General features: G+C 40.1%; 1 protein-coding gene across 1 annotated transcript in view; it reads right to left on the bottom strand.

The window, feature by feature from the left end:
• Positions 1 to 4,658: 4,658 nt before the first annotated feature.
• Positions 4,659 to 21,699, bottom strand: part of FAR2 (fatty acyl-CoA reductase 2) — a 67,485-nt gene continuing 50,444 nt past the window's right edge. Inside the window, exons 7-11 of the mRNA XM_063134398.1 lie at positions 20,873 to 20,940; positions 10,874 to 11,045; positions 8,034 to 8,163; positions 6,295 to 6,422; positions 4,659 to 5,082 (exon numbers count right to left, since the gene is read on the bottom strand). Of these exons, the coding sequence (XP_062990468.1) occupies positions 4,920 to 5,082; positions 6,295 to 6,422; positions 8,034 to 8,163; positions 10,874 to 11,045; positions 20,873 to 20,940 (661 nt within the window). The 3' untranslated portion in view covers positions 4,659 to 4,919. The remainder of the gene's footprint in view (positions 5,083 to 6,294; positions 6,423 to 8,033; positions 8,164 to 10,873; positions 11,046 to 20,872; positions 20,941 to 21,699) is intronic.

Below are 21,699 nucleotides of genomic sequence, written 5' to 3'. Positions count from 1 at the left end.
AATATAAATTAGTGGAAATACAAGCTAAGAAGAAACAATTAGAAAATTTAAATTTGGAGGAGGTTCAAAAAAATTTAATATATATGAAAAGGGAATACTTTGAAAACAGTAATAGGAATTCTAGATTGCTTGCCAGGCTCACACAAAAAGAAAAAGGGAGGAATGGGATAGAAGCATTGAAGGATAATAGGGGGAATTATTGTTATACAATGAAAGATAAAATAAAAACCCTTCAGAAATTTTATCAGGAATTATATAAGGGTAAAGAAATTCAACGAGAAGGTGGAGGAATATATTGGAAGGTATATAAAGAAGGGAATAAAAACAGTACATAAAGAGCAAATGGAGAAGGTAATAACTCAAAGAGAAGTTGAGGATGTAATTGATAATTTGAAAGTGGGTAAATCACCTGGAGCAGATGGATTAGGATCAGAATACTATAAAGTTTTTAAAGAGTTTTTAGTTCCGAAATTAGTGAAACTTTATAATGATATATTAGGAGATAAGATACCAGAATCATGGGAACATTCATTGATAATATTAATTCCAAAACCAGATAAAGATTTGACTATTCCTGATTCATATAGACCTATCTCATTAATAAATCAGGATGCCAAAAAATTTTCATTGATTATGGCTAAACGGTTAAATAAATTTATATCAGAATATATAGGAGAGGATCAATGCGGATTTGTGGCAGGAAGGCAGATGCATAGTTTAGTGGGGAGAGTTTTAAATGCAATAAATGCAATAAAAATGTCAAATACTAAGGCAGGAATTTTGGCACTGGATATTTTTAAGGCTTTTGATTGTGTGAGCTGGCAGGCATTAAAGATTATTGTAGATAAAATGGGATTTGGAAATAAATTTAAAAATATAATAGAACAGTTATATTCCCAAAATACAGTTGTAGTGGTGGTAAACGACGGACTCACTGAAAAGATACGACTAGTCAGAGGTACAAGACAAGGATGTCCGCTCTCGCCGGTCCTGTTTGTAATGGTTATGGAAGTATTGGCGAATGCATTAAGGGATGATGGAGAGATAGAAGGAATAGGAGAGGTAAGGGAAATAAAGTTGAATATGTTTGCGGACGATACCTTATTGACAAGAATCCAATAAGAAAAATGGATAGAATTGAATATCAATTGAGAGAATTTGAAGAAGTTACAGGGTTAAGAATAAATTGGTCTAAATCAGAGATGATGTTGATTAATTATACTAAGAAGGAAGAAAAGGAATGGGAGCATAAGGGAATAGAAATGAGAGTTAAGGAGGAGATTAAATACTTGGGAATTAAACTTACAAAAAACTTAGAGAATTTAGAAAAGGTGAATTTAACGAGGTTAAAGAAAGAGGTATTAGAAAAATAGGAAAATATAAAAGATTAAATTTATCTTGGTTTGGAAGAATAGCACTAATAAAAATGAAGATTTTAGCTAAAATTAATTTTGTGTTTAGGATGTTACCAATAAAAATCTCTGAAAACGAGATAAAAAGTTGGCAAAATATTATTAATACATTTTGTAACGGAGAAAAGAAAGCGAGGGTAAATAAGAATAATTGGTATTTAAGCTAAAAAAAGGGTGGATTGGGTCTCCCAAATATAAAATTATACTATGTAGCAAATAGATTAAGACATATTGTAGAAGCAATAATAGGAGTAGGAGATTTACATTGGATGGAGGACAAAATTACAAGTAATGTAGAGATGAGTTTGAAAAATGTCTTTTTTAAGGAAGGAGGGAGAAAGTGGGTTGGAAGTATAGATAATCCACTCCTGAGGACTCAATGGGAAATTTGGAGTAAATTTAAAGGGAAGTTGCTTCTGAGCAACTCTCCCTTATCACCGGTGATAATGTTGAAAAATTTCCCAGAGGATCTGAAGGGTAGATTATGTAAAATATTAAAAGAGCAAAATAAAATGAAATTAAAGGATTGGCTAAGAGATATAAAAACAAGAGAAGATATGGAAAATTTGTTAAAAGAGAAAAATTATCTTGGTTAGAGTATGCGCAATTAGAACAATGGAATAAAAAGTGGATTAAAGATAATAGAGTTTGTAGAGAAATGACGAAGTTTGAAGAGTTAATAGTAAATAAGGAAAAAGGTAAAAGAGGTAGTATAGTCTTAAAAGGGTTAACGAGCGAAATATATAAAATATTGTTAGAAAAGGAGTTAAGGGATAGCTCATGGAAAATGGTATGGGAGGCAGATTTGAAGGTACAAATAGGGCGACAGAGCTGGGAGGGACTGTGGAAACAAAGAGTGTTGAGAAGTATGTCAGTGAGAATAAAGGAGAATTATTTTAAAATTTTGTGGAGGTGGTACCTAACCCCGATAAGATTGAATAAGATAAATGAGCAGCACTCAGCAAATTGTTGGAGAGGTTGTGGGGAGAAAGGAACGTATTTACATATGTGGTGGGAATGCAAATATGTGCAAAGATTATGGAAGATGGTGTTTTCTGAAATTGAAGAAATAGTTGGAATGAAAATAGAACAAACACCAAAGATTGCATTACTGTCGCTATTTGAAGATTTAAAATGTGGAAAAGAAATTAAAGAGCTGATATCGAGTTTGCTGACTGCAGCACGATTGATGGTAGCTAGGAACTGGAAGTAAATGAGTTTGAAGGAATCTGGAAACAGTTCCTAATATTTGTGTTTACTAGGGGAAGTGGGAAACCGCCAGCAGAAGAAACGATAAGATTTTGGAATCAGGAATAGATCCCGAGGTGGGGGGTGCACTTTTATGTTAAAAATGATTATGTATGGTATGATATTTTATAGTTAATATCTATTCAACATATATGTATTCAACATTTATTTAGCATGTATGTAGTGGTTGTTTGGATGTAATTTTTTATTGTAATGTTTTATTGTATGTTTAATTAATGTGGAAAAGCAATTAAAAATTATTAAAAAAAGAAAAGAGTAGTAGTGTGTGTGTGTGGAGAGAGAGAAGAATCTGTGTTTGTCTGTGTAAGGGGTTAGTACAGAGTAGGATAAATGTGTTTTATTATTTTGGGGAGGGGAAGTTAATGGACGAGATAGTGTAGATTAGTGGGTAGAGTAGGCAGGGTTACTTATGAAACTGTTCTGAAACCAACAAACAATAGGACAAATGAAACCACAAGCTTTGTAAACTGCATAAACTTACTTATTGTTAAATAAAACTTCTTCAGTTTCATAAACTGGATTGGATTCTTGAAGTACCCGAGGTAAGGTACAGTGTTCTATGGTGGCAGCGGTGAAGGACAAGGGTGAGTAGAGAGTCCTGGGCTGGTTGCTGTGAGGCCAGAAAAGGGTCAGTGAGTCACAGAGTCAGTGAGCAGAATTCTGACGACTTGTTCCTGAGTTGGGATCCTTTAGATAATAGTGAGGAATAAAGGAAGCTCAAAGGGTGTCCTCACAAAATCTCCTCTTTGCAGCCTGAGTGCAGATGGAAAGGTAGCAACATAGTGCAGAATTAGGAGGGGGAGATACACACCCTTATAATTTATTTATTTATTTATTTATTTATTACATTTTTATACCGCCCAATAGCCGAAGCTCTCTGGCACTATTCACTGCCTACAATATTTATGCATTTGCATTCTAAACAACTGTCCAAATTACAATGGCCCCTGCAAGTCAGGGAAAGATTTTCTTAGCTGCAATACACTGTAGAAAATGAAAGTACAGGAAAATGAAATATTTCTGCACCAGAACAATGGCTGCAGATTGCTGTTTTAATATGAACTTTATATGACAGGAAATGCCCTTTAATTTCGTAGTAAAGTTACCTGTGTATAGATAGGGTCAGTTATACTACAAATGAATCAGTTTTATACCAGTTTAATTTTAATGGCCTTTGCAAAAGAATCCTGGAATTTTTATGTCAAACATTCTAAGAATCAAAGATCCCCCTACATCTGTGGGGGGGATCTCTTAACGGAATACAGTTTTCAGAGTTCCGTAGGAAGAGGAAACAACTATAAAATCTAGTTTAAGTCTGTGGCAGAGACATGCCACAGACTTAAGTAGTAAGTCTGTGTGTATTTGTGCGTGTATGTATTTGTGTGTGTGTACAAACTTTAAAAATATACTTAAATCTGTCTCTCTCTCTCGGGCTTAAAAGTATCCAGACTTAGCACAATGGAAGGGAGAGTAAAAACTAAATTCATGGATATTGTATCTAATCTGTTTTTATGCTTTTTATGGTTTTAAATTTTGTATATCAGTTTTTAATGTTCAATGTTTTAATCTTTGTAAACCGCCCAGAGAGCTTTAGTTATGGGGTGGTATATAAATGTAAATAATAATAATAATAACAACAACAACAACAACAACAACAAAATCCATCGTTGTTCTGTGGATTTCATTTCGTCTTCATTCTGAGTGAAGGAGACCCTTGAAACACATTTAAAATACAAAATATGTATGTCCACCACCAATAATGTCAATTCAACTATAAAGGATCTTGAAAAATATTCCTCTAGTCAGCCTCTCAGTTATTTCCTGTTGTGTCATGTCCCTTGCCAATTTTCATGCTTCAGTTATGGCATAGGAAGAAACAAGACTGGGGACAATATATTAGTACATTATGTCGAAGGTGAAAGAAGGCAGCGTTGGTGAACCACAGTCCTCATCGAGGCGGGGGGGCGGGGCGGGATATTCCAAAATGACTTGTATTGAAATCTTCAACCATGGCTTTGGTATTTAAAGTGGTGGACCTAGAGAGGGAAGCGGGTCGTCCATTAAAGCATTAGCAAACCAAAAAAGAAGAATATGGAGTGAGCCCTATAGTGATGTATGTTGAATTCTGCAGCAATTAAGAGACACCCTGCAAGTATCAAGCCTGAACACCTGCAACTGTTGTTTGGAGGAGGTGGAGGTCTTTCCATGAGATGGTGGTCAATAACCAGACAGGTATGTTCAATGCCTGAGAGTGCTGGAAGCTCTGAAGTAGTTCAGGAACTTGTAGCAGAGGTTCACCACGAAGAACCATATGTTCCGAGCCATTTGCGACCTTGCAATGAATAGGCGCCAAATGATCACAAGAAGGGTGGTTTTGACTACATACCCAATAGTCTTTAGCCTGAAAAAAGAAGAGAAACAAGCGTAGCTGAAACATCGGCTTGGTAGCAAACAGTTATCGCAGATAATGCATAAATAGATAAACAGCATTCTCCAGTGACAGAAGGTGGACAGCTCCCCACCTCATTTCATGCCACTATGCTGCTTGATTCTTGTGACATGGGACTGGTGTGATTGCTGCTCCCCGTGGCGCCACCCTACAACACTCCAGTAATGTTGGGGAATGGTTTGGGAGGGCTGGGATGACATGGAAAGAGGCGTAGCAGTCTTAGCCTGCACTTTCCATGGGTTCCTGAATTCTAGAGTGGTGTGAGACGGAATAATGGGACCAGCACTGCACTCACACCACTCCTGCTATGCAAGAATCAATCAATCAATCAATCAGATATTGCTGTTGTATTAACTGGGCAACCGAAACAAACATCCTGCATAGGATGGATGAGAAAAATGGTTGCTTTTGCTTTCTGTAGTTGCAATCCAGTGATGCTATACATGCATGTGTGGAGAGCCAGAGATGTCCTTCAAGTTTCCATTGCAAGCTGCTTATTAAATCCTTCTTAAGCTCTTCATCGTTTGGCAGAAAATTCCAGCTCCTCAGAAACTCTCTTTTGTTGTAGTCTCTGGGAGCACATAAAAGTGCATTAGGGATGACTGGTGAACCCTGGACCTCAGCCCTTGTGCTAAATCAGTGACTTTTTCAAATTGTGTTCTGCCAAAGCCTATAATTCCTCAAAAGCTCATCATGACTCTAGCATTAGAAGATCAGTGATGGAAGACAAGGTCTTTCCTGAAAGATAGCTTGCCCAACACTATAATCTTCCCCTGCAACCTGCAGGTTCAGGAGACTGGTAGACACCTAGGGAGATCCTTAGAGAAAAGGTTGACATAAAAAGGGTTCACTGAAGGTAAGAAGTTTCAAAACAATTGAACTAGAAAGTACTCATATCTCATGTTAACATGTATTTAAACTTGCTTTAGTTTTTTATATATGCAGAGACATACATACTCTGTTCCTATAATGCTCTCTTCCCCAACCTGGTGCCTCCCAGATGTTTTGAACTACGCTCCCACACTCCCCAGCATCCCTGATCAGTGGGCATGCTAGCTGGGCTGATGGGGGTTGTAGTCTAAAACATCTAGAGCATACCATTTTGGAGGACCTGCTATAAAGCAAAACATGTCTCTAGTTGTTTCAAATGGAATGTTCACTTACTTCCTTATATGCCTCCTTGCTGCAGGAATTCCAGACATGTCTTCATTTAGCAGATATTGCTTTGTTCCTGCACAATAATTATCCATGTATTCTGACCAGTGCAGCTCACGGACATCAAAGAAGAATAGCTGCAAGAAGGAATAAGGGACAATCTCAGTGACATGCCACAGATAGGATAGAACAAGTCCTTTAGTTCCTGAAGCTATATTGAACTTTGTATCAAAAGAAACCACATCAGGAGTAACGATAGACATAAGAGTTGTAGATCAATTTGACTATTTGAAAATATAGCCAGCTGCCCCCATCAGTTCAAATGCTCCTCTCCAGGATCGATATCTGAAAACACTAGTTCTGTAGCAGAAGCCAAATGTGCATACTGTGAACTCAGGGTGTCACTTCACAACCATCACAACCGCGGATTTATCGCCCTCCCGCCTTGCCCGGGATGTGTCTTTGCGGCACGGTACTCACACGACGTAGTCCCTGTCCTGCTCTCATCTTGCCTCTCCTCATCTCGCCTCTTCCCCTCCCTTTTCCACCAAAACAAAACAAGTTCCCACCACCACCCTCAAAATTTTGCCCATAGCCTTTGAATGAATTTTACTCTCAGGGTCAATCAGGTTTGGGATTCTTCTTTCATAATTTCAACTTCATATACACCTGGATCCTTTCTGTAGCAGTTAAGTTACATTATATTTGCTGAGCAATTTTGATAGCGCCTACTAAAAAAGTCCCTGTACGTATCCTTTTGTAATTTAGCGGGTTTCTTATCAAGAGGCAATGCTACAACATCTGCTTTTCATACAAATTGTATGAAAATTCGGCTATTGGGCGGTATAAAAATGCAATAAATAAATAAATAAATAAATATTGTTCTCCAAAGAATAGGAGGGATTACCAAATTGCCTTTTTTTACCATCCCAAAATAGTACAAAATTTCCTACCCCCTCAAGAGAAGTAACTATGCTTGTACATTTTATATAACCCCACTCCCAACACACACCATTTGTCGGAACTTTTATGCTCAATAGTTGCCCTCTGCACTGTTAAGTGAAAGTTTCAGTAAGATACTGATTAGCAAACTTCTGTGTTCAATGGGGTGCAAGAGAGCCTGTTGATCATGTACCCCTGTACTGTAATCTGGACAATGACTGCAGAGAGGATCTGATTTCCCCCTTATTAAGAATTGTCCTGGGACAGCATTTTGAAGAGGTGGTAATGTTCTGTTTGGAGGGTGATTTGTCCTAAGCCATTGGGAAGGTTACTATGTTCTTATTTCAATGCAGACACGGGAAAAATGCAGATGGCAGTGCCAAGCCATGCAGGCATGACATCTTGGTTCAGGTCCAAAAGCCAACACAAAGCCACGTGATATAAAATATTTGATTTGCTGATGCAAATGTCATATTTTTCGTTATTGTTTAAATTTCTAGCCTGCCTTATCACAAATCTGCTTCCTAGTAACAGTGCGTTCTTGAAGCCTCCAAGAATAGACAGAGAAGCCAGTATGGATTAAGGTGTTCACAGAATGTGGTAGGCTTTACACGTCATTGATAGATCTGCTGTTTTGGAAATCACTCCATCTAAGTCCAAGCCCAGGTTTGGGTCATGGTGCAATTTGGTGCCATCTGTAAAAGAAATTTTATTCCCTCCTCGGAGTGCTAAAAGCCACAACCCAAGCCATAGATGAGATTTGTTATAAAGATGGGATTTGTACTTTCGCAAAGTAAGATGCTTACTTGCTTGTCTTTTGGACTGAGCTGGTTCCTTAACATGCTCATATTGTCTGAAGTCCATTCCCAAGAACGGCTGGTAAAATAGTCGAAGAATGCTATGGTCTTGTCCAGGCGACTTAGGGTCTTCATCATCCTGAAATGAAATGGAATTAGCATGGGCGGTTTATAACCATGTAAGAATTTGCATCATAATCATGTAAGAATTTGCAGCCCTCTGAACAGACCGGCTACTCTGGATCAAAGGTTGCTCCACTGATGTTTAAGCCTGTATTTGGAATGAATTTCAAAAGCCGTTGTCAGAACTAATGAACGTAAGACCAAAGGCCTATATGGTCCAGTATTCCGTTACCGCAGTGGGCAAGCAGATGTCTATGGAAAGCCCCGAAGCAGAGCATGAGTGCAACAACAGCGCCCTCCTGCTCTTGCTCCCCAGCAGCTGGTGTTCAACTATCATGACTAGTAGCCACTGATAGCCTTAGCCTCCATAAATGTATCTAACTCCCCTTTAAAATTGTCCAAGTAGGTTTATTTATTTATTTATTTATTTATTTATTACATTTTTATACCGCCCAATAGCCGAAGCTCTCTGGGCGGTTCACAAAAATTAAAATCATCATAAAACAACCAACAAGTTAAAAATACAAATACAAAATACAATATAAAAAGCACAACCAGGATAAAACCACGCAGCAAAATTGATATAAGGTTAAAATACAGAGTTAAAACAGTATAATTTAAATTTAAGTTAAAATTAAGTGTTAAAATACTGAGTGAATAAAAAGGTCTTCAGCTGGCGACGAAAGGAGTACAGTGTAGGCGCCAGGCGGACCTCTCTGGGGAGCTCATTCCACAACCGGGGTGCCACAGCGGAGAAAGCCCTCCTCCTAGTAGCCACCTGCCTCACTTCCTTTGGCAGGGGCTCACGGAGAAGGGCCCCTGTAGATGATCTTAAGGTCCGGGTAGGTACATATGGGAGGAGGCGTTCCTTCAAATAACCTGGCCCCAAACCGTTTAGGGCTTTAAATGTCAATACCAGCACTTTGAATCGGGCCCGGACCTGGACTGGCAGCCAATGAAGTTGTAAAAGGACTGGCGTAATGTGATCTCGCCAGCCAGTCCCTGTTAGTAAGGTTGCCATTACTACTTCTTGCGTTAGTGGATGCTGTAGTTTAATTATGTGTTGTGTGAAGAATTACTTTCTTTAATGTGTCCTGAATCTCTCATCATCCAGCTTTGGTTGTGTACAGGGGGTAAATTACTTCAGTCAGTCTATAGTCTCTTAAAAAATATGACAAATTACATATAGGCTTTAAAGAACTCATGGGGGCCCTGCCCCACGAGTTCGCCAAGCCAGGCCATGTGAGCTTTTCCAGAGTGTTTTTCCAGAGCCCCCCCACCCCAAGCCCTTGGCAAAGCACACTTTCTGGTCCCCCTGGAAAGTGTGCAATTCCTCCAGCCACGGCATTAACGAAGCCGGGGGAACTGCGCACTTTCCAGAGGCCCTAGAAAGCGCCCTTTGCCGCCCCTTCCCACACCAATCGGGCCCTTAAAGGCCCTCTTAACCTTGCATTAAGAATGGCTTTAAGCCTCCAATTGGCCCCTTGGGAGGCAAAGCATGCTTTCCAGGGACTCTGGGAACTGCATACTTTCCAGAGGCCCCAGAAGTATGCTTTGCCACCCCGCTCCAATTGGGGCCTTAAGGGTCCTCTTAATGCAAGGTTAAGCGGTCCTTTAATGCCTTGATTGGTGCGGGGTGGGGCGGAGAGAAACACAATTTCCCCAAGGCTGGTGAAATTGCATATCTTCTCCCTCCACTCTGGCATTAATGGCAGCATGGAATGGAAAGAAAAGAGAGCAAAACGCCAGTTGGAAAGGAGAAGGTGGTTGGTGGTCAGAAGAGGTGAAGGCAGCAGGAGAGGGAAGGAGGAGAGCTAAGAAGGACACTGAGGGAAACCAGCAGTGTGGTGAAGGGAAAGAAACAGACAAAGCACCCTTCAGGCAGAAGAAGAGTGAACCTCCACAACAGAGACAGGCGACAAAAGACAAGAACAGCACTGCACTTTACAGGGACCTGTGGCCTAAAGTTAGAGTTCTTGGTTTATCATTTTCTTAATAATGTTATTTACCAAACATCTAAAGTTAAGTAAGTTCTGTTAAATATGTATTTTGTTTGTCTCTGGAATGATTGCAATCTGCTTCTCCTCATCCTAGTTATAGAAACCAAAACATCACAGCTGATGTTAATGCTGTAATCTCACTCTTTCATTGTGTAATCATATGATCCATGTTATTTATTTATGCTAGTCTATATTGCAGGAAGAGATTTCTGGGGTGGTGATGATGAAACCCCCGGTGGTGATTGGCTGAGCTGCCAATCTGTCAGCCCCCAGGGATACAGAAAGGGCCAAGAAAAAATGGGTTGGTGGATGGAAAATGAGGAGGCACTGGTCTAAGAGATGGCTCAAGGAAATAGGGGCAGTTAATACAGGAGGCTTGGAAGATGCAGGGGCACAAAAGCATGAGAGCGAGTTTGTAATCACTGGAGAGAAGCACATGGCAGGAATAGAGCAGAATGGCACACGTGTCCAGGAGCTGCAGAGAATTGAAGTTCACATGGATCTGAAATTGACCTTTGAGCTAAAATCTGCCCAAACTTTCACAAACTGCTTCTGCCCGCACGTTCTTGGTCACAAGGCTGGACAGCTTTCAGCTTAAAGTAATCAGCTTGTATTAACTAAAAAGGGAATGGTAGAATCTACACAGGTTTTTTTCTCACTTATGTAGAAAGTTGTTCCTTGTAGCAGTTTCCAGTATAATAGCATAGCAATGAAGCCTTCACTCACCTCGGCTTCCTTCCAGTTAGCCTCAAATACAAATCATAGAGAAAGGCCGGGGCCTTGTGGCCAACAGCTGTCCAATATTGGTGTATCAGGTAGTTCGAGGTCATGTAAGCCTTAGGTGCTCTGAAGGCTTTCTCCAAGGGGTTCTTCTCGAGTGAAAGTATGGCGCAACTTTCTGCATAGTAATAGAAAATAAAAAGACTAATTGTGTGGAAGACACACTTACAGGAGTATAAAGCTATTCATTTAATATTACCAGAATACAGAAGGCATGGAGAAAGACGTACAATTAAATATTTGCATTCTGCCAGAAATTGAATAATAATAATAATAATAATAATAATAATAATATATAAATAAACAACACCAAACACAATGTAATACATAAAATTAGTTAAAAGAGCATATAAAACCAATACAATATTAAAATAACAATCACAGTATCTTAAAATTCTTAGGTTTAAAATTCATATGGGTAGGCCTGCTGGAAGAGTCTAGTCTTTACGGCTGTCTTAAACTCAGAGAGAGCTCTAAGCTGACGAATCTCCTCCGGCAGGCCATGCCACAGTCTGGGGGCAGCAGAAGAAAAGGTCCTCTGGATAATAGCAGTCAGCCTTGCTTTTGTTGGCTGGAGTAAATTCTTCCCAGAGGACCTGAGTGTGCGGGGCGGATTGTACGGGAGAAGGTGATCCCACAGGTAGCCTGGACCCAATCCATGTAGGGCTTTAAAGGTAATAACCAACACTTTATACTTCACCCAGAAACTAATTGGCAGTCAGTGAAGTGATTTTTAAAATGGTGTAATATGGTCACCCCTAGATGTAATTACACCCCTAGATGTACTGGTGATGGTACATCTGCCATATTTTGCACTAGTTGAAGTTTTCGAACTAGGCACAAAGGAAGCCTTATGTAGAGCGCATTGCAGAAGTCGAGCCTCAAGGTTACCAGCATGTGCACGACAGTCTTTAGGTCTTCCAACTCTAGGAAGGGGCACAGCTGGCATATCAGCTGAAGCTGATAGTAGGAACTCCTGGCCGTCGCATCTATGCGGGATGTCATTTGGAGCACCAGATCCAGAAGCACCCCCAAGCTGTGAATGCAGTCTTTCAGGGGGGACTGTAACCCTGTCCAGAACTGGTTGACACACCTCCAAACCCAGGTTGCAGCCGTTGACAGTAAGCACCTCGGTCTTGTCTGGATTCAGCTTCAGTTTGTTTTTCCTCATCCAGCCCATTACCGCCTCCAAGCATTCATTCAGAGGAGACGTACTATCCTTAGCTGACGCTGTTGTCGAAGGCATAGAGAAATATATTTGGGTGTCATCAGCATACTGATAGCACCCCGACCCATGCCTCCGGATGATCTCTCCCAGAGGTTACATGTAGATGTTGAACAGCATTGGGGATAGGATGGTGCGTTGTGGTAACGCCATACAACAGCTTCTTCTTTGAGGAGCAACTATCCCCAAGCATCACCATCTGGAACCTACCAGAGAGGTAAGACTGGAACCACTGGAGCACAGTGCCCCCAATTCCCTCAGGCGTTCCAGAAGGATACCATGGTCGATGGTATTGAAAGCTGCTGAAAGGTCCAAAAGCATCAGCAGGGACACACTACCCCTGTCAATACCCATGCGGAGATCATCCACTAAGGCGACCACAGCAGTCTCAACTCCGTATCCTGCTCTGAAGCCAGTTTGAAATGGGTCTAGAAAATCTGTATCGCCCAAGTCTGCTTGGAGTTGGAAGGCAACCGCCCTCTCGATCACTCTGCCCAAAAATGGAAGATTTGATACTGATCTGTAATTATTAAGGTCCAGGGGGTCCAGGGAGGGCTTTTTTAGAAGTGGCCATACTACCGCCTCTTTTAAGCATGATGGAAAACTCTCCTCCCTGAGAGATGCATTAATAATACGCTGTAGTTGTTATCAAACTGCATCTCCGCCCTGGATGACCAGCCATGAAGGACAAGAATCCAGGTCTCTGTGAAGCATGTCAGGTAGATATAGGGAGAAGAGCAAGATCCCTTTTGAGCTTATGATTTCCATCCATTATTTATGCATATAGACAGAAAGTATTGTTATTATGATTCCAGACAGAGTCCGCTATCCTGTCTTTTCAGCTAATGTACACATTTTTCTTCAACATACATGAAAAATAGAGAGATGCCATATTTTAAGTCCTTGTTCTCATAAGCATTATGATAGAGAACAAATGTATCTTGGATTTATACCAGTTTAACTTCTATGGTTTCCTTAAATAAGCCTGGGAATTGAAAGGTGGAATTCTAGTTCAATAAGAAGCTAGGCTCTACAGATGATAAAAGTCAACCACTATCTACCTATCTATTCCAAACTAGTATTAAGTTCTACAAACACAAAAGAAAAAACTAGAAATACATCCACAGCCAAGGCTATAATCTCATCCACAGACTAAACATCAAGTTACAACACATCTAACATGCATTTATATAACATATTATCCAGGAATTCAGCATTGTTAAAAGGTTTTCTTTCTTTTTTTTCTAGCCTGTCTTCTAAGACAGGCTAGAAAAATGTAGCCATTTTACAGCCAGAGTACACTACTGAAGCTTAATTTTCTTAATATTTGTATTGTAAATGTGAGACTTCAAGATAATAACTAGGCAGGCTGGGTTAATTATTTTAAAACAATTAAATAGACCAACCCTGACAAGGCCCAGGCTGAATTTCACCCCTGTGGGAGCTGTAATTTGGTGAGGGGGCTGAAAGTGCTGATTTAGAAATAATAGAAACCTCACAAAATGGCAATTCTCAGACCTCCCTGAAGAGTGCATGGCAATTAAACTACTATTCATTATTTTCTATCTTACTTTTCTATGCAAAATTCTACCCCAAATAGGTATACATCTGTAATACCTATTTGTGGCCCTCCAGATGTTGTTGGACTGCCACTATCATCATTGGGTCTACTAGCTAGGATTGATGGGTACTGCAGTCCAACATCAAGTGGATGGCCACATATTACTCACCTGGCTAAAGGCAGTTCTCGAACTGCTCCCCTAGCTACTAATTTGCTGAAATGTCACTTCTGATGTTCTCTTTCTCCTTTAATTTAAGGATGTGTAAAAAGAAAGCTGCTTGTATGAGCCAGCCTCCCCCAACCTCGTGTCCTTTGGATGTGCTCCATTACAATTCCCATCAACCTCAGTCAGCATGGCCTATGATCAGGAATGCTGGGAAATCTAATCTAAAATATTTGGAGGGCACCATTTTGAGGAAGGCTGGTATAAGCCAATGTTGACTTTTACTATGTTAAAAAGCAGAAAAAGTTTTGACCAAAAACATTCAATCAAATAAGTATCAGAATGATTACAACTGAAGGAGCACAGAGAGCTTCAGCTATTGGGTGGTATAGAAATGTAATAAAGTAAATTAAAAGATAAAGTGAGTCCAGGGCTGGCACCAGACTATTTTGCGCCCTAGGCAGGCGCGCCGCACTGAAGCCGCCCCCGTGTGCGCTCCTGGCTTCAAAGCCAGGATACTGTGGTTGGGGGGCGGGGCAGCGGCTTTGAAGTGGCACGCTCGGAAGTGGCTTCCAGGCGCGTCGTTCTGAAGCCGCCCCCCCCCCCAACCCCAGCGTCCTGGCTTCGAAGCTAGGAACGGGTTCCGGCCGGGCGCTGGCTTCGAAGCCAGGATGTTGGGATTGGGGGGCGGCGGCTTTGGAAGAACGCGCCCGGAAGCCGCTCTAGGAGAGCAGCTTCCAGATGCGCCATTCGGTGCCCTCCTCTGCTTGGCGCTCTAGGCCGCCGCCTGAGCTGCCTGTATGGCAGCGCCGGCCCTGAGTGAGTCACACACAAAATGTTTCAACTAAACATTTTTTTCAACTAAAAATTCTATTACTTATAAAAATGACACCTGTTGATCTAATAAGGTGTGACTAGGCATCCATGATCTACAAAATTTCAAACTGATCTGATAAAAGCTGCCCCAGGTACAGCCACGTTCAAGCCCAAATCCATGTGGGGATTTGTCCGGATCCTTATCTTGTTTTACGAGGCCTGTGATCCTTACTGTATTGCAAGAGGAATCGTCCTGTGAGTTGACCCATGCCTGTTCATCGCTTGCATCAGTAGCTGGCAGGATTCATCAAACCAGCCTTCCCCGGTGCCCTCCAAATGCATTGGGCTGCAACAAAGTACTGTTTAGATGCTTCAAAATATAATAATACAGGCCTAGTGGGTCATCATTGCTAGTACCAGGCAACCCTTCCTCCCCATCTGGATCTGGGCCTGAAAGACCAAGGAACAGTGGGAGGGTACGATGTAAGCAAGTGCAATTTCTGACATTGCACAACATCATCACTGGTCATGGGACACCCCAGTTAAGGCAACATCCATAGCTTCCAAATTCCTGGCTTTACGGAGCTCAAGCCAACACGAGATAAGACTTAACTCTGGTCTTAAACCAACAGGTGTTGTTGTTTTTTAAATCACTGAATGTATTATTTTTCACACAGAGAAACTTACCATGTAATCTTTTGGAAATGATCACATTTTTTCAGCGAAACTTTCAGAATATGACTCTTGGCCCCCCCTCAAAAAAGTCTCAGTAATGTTAACCATTAACCCACTTAGATTTTATTGGAAGGACTTTAATTGCAACAAAGCATAATAAAGCGCTTTGAAATTGCTAAAATTACAGTTGATAGGTAGTAGCAGAATAATAAGAACAACAAAAAAAAAGAGTATTTGTTCTGAGGAAGGATCTATGTTTACAAAAGGAATATATATATATACACACACACACACTGTATTTCTTCAATTCTAAGACGCACTCCCCCTCCCCATATAAACATCTCTAAAAACGGGGTGCGTCTTAGAATCGCGGATGTGTTATTTCTTAGAATCAAAGCTTTTTTTTCTGTTGGTGGTACTGAAATTAGTGTGCGTCTTACAATCGATGGCGTCTTACAATCGAAGAAATACGGTATACACCTAATTTAACTTAAATTTAAACTTTGCTGTTTTAATCTCATATTTTAACCTATATCAATTTTTGCTGTGTGGTTTTATCCTGGTTGTGCTTTTTATATTGTATTTTGTATTTGTGTTTTTAAATTGTTGTTTGTTTTTATGCTCTTCATGGTTTTAATTTTTGTGAACTGCCCAGAGAGCTTTGGCTATTGGGCAGTATAAAAATGTAATTAATAAATAAATAAATAAATAAATAAATAAATAAATAAATAAATATATGAGGACCTGCAGGCCCCCATTACTTCCATTTAGGGTGCCCGGCAAAATCATTTCCATTTCCCCAGACTTTGAAGAATTGCTGTTTGGTTTTACTGTCTGTTTAGTAGTTCCCAGTGTTGTGTTAGCTTGAATGCTTTCTATGATGATGATCAGCAACGTTGCTCTTGTTGTTTTTTGTACTTTTATTATTTCTTACTACTCTGCTACCTGCCCAAAGAACATGCATTTATTTTGAAGTTGTGAGATATAAATTATGTAAATAAATAAATAATACTGTTAAAACAATGACTTGATTTGGTGAACTGCTGGTGAAACAAAAAAGGGATAAAATTAAATTAAATTAAAATGATGCAACCCTTTGGAACTACTCTGTTTTGTACAGTGGTATAAACAGGACGGGGGGCTTCCTATAGGAACTATGGGTCTTCTGATCCTGCCCCTTCCCTCTTATGGCCGCTCCTTTTCATCTTTGGGCATAGAATCATAGAATAAAGGTTGGAAGGGGCCCATAAGGCCATTATGTCCAACCCCTGCTCAATGCAGGAAACTTTTAAATACACTCACTTTGGAGTAAGCCCCATTTAACTCAATGCACATGATTGAAGCCTAAAACATGTGAGCCCTTCCTGGCATTGCCACTGCAAGAATTAACTGCACTTGCAAACTTACAGGTTTACACTAACTCCCTTAGGCCCAAACTACACATTATGGGGGAATTCATGTGTGATGCCACACTGAATCATCCCACTGTATGTAGTTTGGGGCTTTCACATCAAGAGATCTAGGACCCTAAGGCTTCAATGTACAAAACATATTCTAATAATATGTGAATGTTCTTACACTTCAGTAGTTTTAGTCACATGGACTTTGATGTCCCTGGATGCCTATCAACCCTGTTAAGTGGTTTATGGATTGTCTTACTAAAACAACTTGCTGAGCTCTGACTCCCCTACTGCTGCACTGTAGATTAATAATAGCTCCTTTGGGATGCATGATGCTGATTTTAACTGCATACGCCGCACTTTTTCTCCACATCAATTTCCTGCTGACCTCAATAAAAGCTTCATGTATAATGTGCAACAAGGGTGAGATTCTGCCAAGTGGAGCAGAACAAATTCTGCCCCTGGTCAATTTACAGAAGCTGAACTGCATAATAAACTAAACTAAAAAGTTTGTCTCAGGCACCAGGAGCTTAGTGCAAAAGATCTGAACAACAAGAGCAAAAAGCTTAATTCAGAAGATAACTCAAGCTATAAAGATAAACACCAAAATACCTATTTCTCTTTTCGTCTGTTTTTTTAAACAAGTAAAATCATATGCTAAAAAATAAGCCGTGCAACTGGGCGGAAGGGCTGTAGAGGAAAATGTTGTGGGCAGTGGAAGGGTTCAGCTACTGATATACCAAAGTGCAGGTCCCTTGACCCCTAGCAGCAATGGCTGCTTCACTGCCTGGTAGCAACGTTGCAGATGTCATTGAATGAGGTAAGTCTGAAATGACACCCTTTATCCTCTTTGTTGAAGACCATAACATATAAAGCTTGGGCTGTTTTCATAACACTGCAATCTTATGAATACAAAAGTCCAATACCCTGCATACATCCAAGATCTGCAGCATGTTTCCATCCTTCTTTTTATTGCTTGATAGAAATCAAGTAAATTTATTCTGTGTGAGCTTCAAGTAGGATATAACCTTAGGAAGGAATCATTGGCTGGAGAACCATCTCATCCTTAAGAATCCACAGAAAAGGCAGATCATAGTAAATGGTAGACAATGGCTAATCCACATCACAAGAAAAGCTGTCAAAAAAAGAAGGCAAATGAAGATGCAGGTGACTCTAGGTCAATCAGTTTGTGGATTACTTTTGTGAGGACTGGTAGTTTCCAAGAAAGGTCAAGTACCCTAATGAGTGAATAGAAATTAAAATGCCCACCAGAAGACAACAACAACAAAACAGTAAGAGGGACCAAAAATAAATTCTGAGTTTTCACCAGGAAGGGGGAGGAATACGAAAATAGTTGATATATAAATGTTAAGAGGAGGAATAGAAAAGCTATACGAATGGAGGTGTGAGATATATTCCAATATCTTTCGAACTAAGCAGGTCTTTGGACCTGGGTTATGACAGAAAAGTTACTAAAACAGGACTTCTTAGCAGCATAGAAACACATTATGAAAGACTTCATTCATTTAATTAATGCACCAACCTGTGTAATAGACTACTTTGCAAATATTTATCCTAGGTAAAAAAAATATTGGCCTATACATTTCTCATAAGCTCCAGCTTTTATTAAAAAGGGAATATGAAATATTAAAATATATTCTTTTATGAAGTTTGAATCAGTTTGATTCTAGCAAGGCATTCTAACAGAAGCATTCATGCTAACAAGCGGAGACTTTTCAATGGACATTTTACTAACCCCTAAGCCTATTGTTAAAATAATATGGGAAAAAGGAGGTGGAACTATTTCCCCATCTACCATCAGGAAAAGCAAAATGTGCATCAGATTAATAATTTTGAAAGGAAGATGATTGCTTGTGCTCTGCTTATGATACAAATAAGTAAAAATGACAAAATATTTTGGGAAGTGAATTGAATTGAAAAACACTTCACATTTAATGTTGTGTATATAATTGACAGTTAACTTGTTTTATACATTTAATGCTGAACTGTTTTATGTTTTATTTTCAATTTAATGTGTTTCTAATTGGCAGTTTTATTTGTTTCATATGTAGTAGCTCCTGATGAAGGACAATGTCCAAAACACATTGAGTACATTGAAGAATTATTTTAAGAATAAAAATGTACATTTATAGCCCCAGAACTTTGCTCTCCCCTTTTCTCCTTCGGTTTGGTGGTGCTTTTTCCCCTCGCTTCTGCACTAGCAGAGGATGAAGCCACGCTTGAAACCTCTACCTTCATCTAAAGAAGAATGGGATACTAATGTACTATATAAGCACAGTTGGTAAAGCTGATGAGAAGAAAGTTGGAAGCAGATTATGGTTATTGCAGAGAGCGGAAGGAAATTTAAAACAGAGATATCCGCTTGCAAGTGTGCACACTCCATTTCTGATAAACAGTTTTGGCAGGTTTTTGTATTGCTTCAGAAACCTTCAAAACCTGTTTGAGTAGAGGTGTTTGTGGAACAAAGAAATGTATGAGAAAACCATGTAAAGAAATACTTTTCTCAAGCTTCCTTGAATTCTCTTGAACAGGTTTCTTATGAAGTTGTGATTGTTGTAATAAATGCTAAATGCTAAAATAGTGGAATTTGCAGTGAGGCGGAATTTTTGTTTTCCAGCAAGCTTTGGAAATAAATTCCTTGCCCTGTTGTTGTTTAAAATGGATACTGTATACTGTTGTTTTCATATTTTTTGATGGTTTTAAATTTTTTGTATACTTTTAATGTCCACTGTTTTTTAACTTTTGTAAACCGCCCAGAGATCTTTGGCTATGGGGCGGTATATAAATTTATTAAATAAATAAATAAATATAAATAAATAAACTCACTGCTGAAAATGTAATTTCATGATATGGTTTTGAGTGGCCTATTTTAAACATTTTTTTATGGCTCGTTGTGCAACAGAAAAGAGAAAACAACATCCTGGAAGCTTTGATGACAAATGGTGTGACCTTTTCTGGTTTTGTTCCTGGAAAATATTTAGTTCATACATTCAAAAGTCAAACCAGTAAAACACTAGGTGTGTCTTCAGTTGCAGATGGACGTTAATATTATTTCTAGGCATAAGAACATAAGAAGAGCCCTGATGCTGGATCAGACCAAGGGTCCATCTAGTCCAGCACTCTGTTCACACAGTGGCCAACCAGCCATCGGCCAGGGATGAACAAGCAGGACATGGTGCAACAGCACCCTCCCGCCCATGTTCCCCAGCGACTGAAGCACACAGGCTTACTGTCTTGGATACTGGCTTCAGGAGGACTAGTAACTTCACACAGCAAATAGTTAAATTATGGAACTTACTACCACAAGATGTAGTGATGGCCACCAATTTGGGCGGCTTGAAAAGGGGGTTGGATAAATTCCTGGAGGAGGAGGCTATCAGTGGTTACTAGTTCTCCTGAAGTCAGTATCCAAGACAGTAAGCCTGTGTGCACCAGTCGCTGGGGAACATGGACAGGTGGGTGCTGTTTCACCGTGTCCTGCTTTGTTGGTCCCTGGTCGACAGCTGTTTGGCCGCTGTGTGAACGGAGTGTTGGACTAGACGGACCCTCGGTCTGATCCAGCCTCAGGACTCTTCTTGGCGCATTTAGAATGGGACTGATCTGCATGGATGCCATTTCATCCAAGTGGGCCACGACACTGCAAGTTTATTAGATTGTAAGCCTATGCGGCAGGGTCTTGCTATTTACTGTGTTATCTGTACAGCACCATGTACACTGATGGTGCTATATAAATAAATAAATAATAATAATAATAATAACACATAAAGCCAGCCTCACACACACATCATTTCCCCAAGAGCACCAGTCATCAGGTGTTCTGCACTGGAGCAATTGCAATCCTAGCCTAGAGAGCAGACAGGGTGTCTGCAGAGTTGTTAGAAATGTGATCAATAAACATTTCTCTCATGTCACATCATTCCTACATAAAGATGGAATACATCTTGTGCCTCTTACAATAATACCCACAGCAGGAGTATGGAAAGTCTTGAGCTGTTAGTGAACCAGACAAGCTTTTAGGATTATTAGAATAGTGGAATATACTATATCTGGAACCTGGTGGGATTTCCTTGCAGTAAAAACTTACCAATCTGTCCCCAGGAAATTGGGTTCAAGCCACCTGTTGTAATATGGTATATCAACGTTGATTTGGGTCTGAATAATAAGCAAGGAAGGGAAAAGACAGGTTGAAATGCAGAAGGAAAACCAAAGACAGTATTATTTGCTTATAATGAATATTCCATTATTTTCCAAACTTCTAATAGTGGGGGAATGCTTCTCTTCTGAATTAAAATTGGAGTAACACTTTATTCTTACAGTCAATAGGTTTACTTTTAGGAAAACATTATCCATCGTCAGAGGAGCCCACCTGCTGCATTTCTGCATTGAGTCACTGATTTGGGCATGTACCTTGCTTGAAGACGGCAAGCCCAGATCAGTGACTCATGCAGAAATGTGGGAAGCTCATTTGAGAAAAGGCCATTCTGTTGCATCTCTACATTGGGACTGATTGAATCACACCTAATGCAGAAATCTGGCAGAATCACTTGCATCCTGTGGACATTGATTGGTCGAAGTGGTGAATAAAACAATGGGCAGCAAGCTCTGTGGTTGGACATTCTAGACTCAACAGGTACTTTTAATTATTAGGGTACTTCCAGCAGCACACTGCTCTGGGACTGCAAGGCTGTCTTAGGTCTTCATCAAACACTCAAAAGCAAGTCATACGTTACAGCAGTGGTTCCCAAAGTGGGCGGCACTGCCCCCTTGGGGGCGGTGGGATTGCATAGGGGGGCGTTAAGAGGCAAGGAGGCAGCAGGGGGGCATTCGAGGTGGTCTTTTCCAAGAAGCGTCTCTCCAGAAGATCTTAAAACCCAGGGACATTTTTATGGGAGAAGGTAGTTTGGTCCCAAG

This window comes from Elgaria multicarinata, chromosome 9, assembly GCF_023053635.1.
Source record: "Elgaria multicarinata webbii isolate HBS135686 ecotype San Diego chromosome 9, rElgMul1.1.pri, whole genome shotgun sequence".
NCBI classification, from domain to species: Eukaryota; Metazoa; Chordata; class Lepidosauria; order Squamata; family Anguidae; genus Elgaria; species Elgaria multicarinata.
Note: the sequence above shows the minus strand (reverse complement) of the source record. Positions and strands in the feature narration are given on the sequence as shown.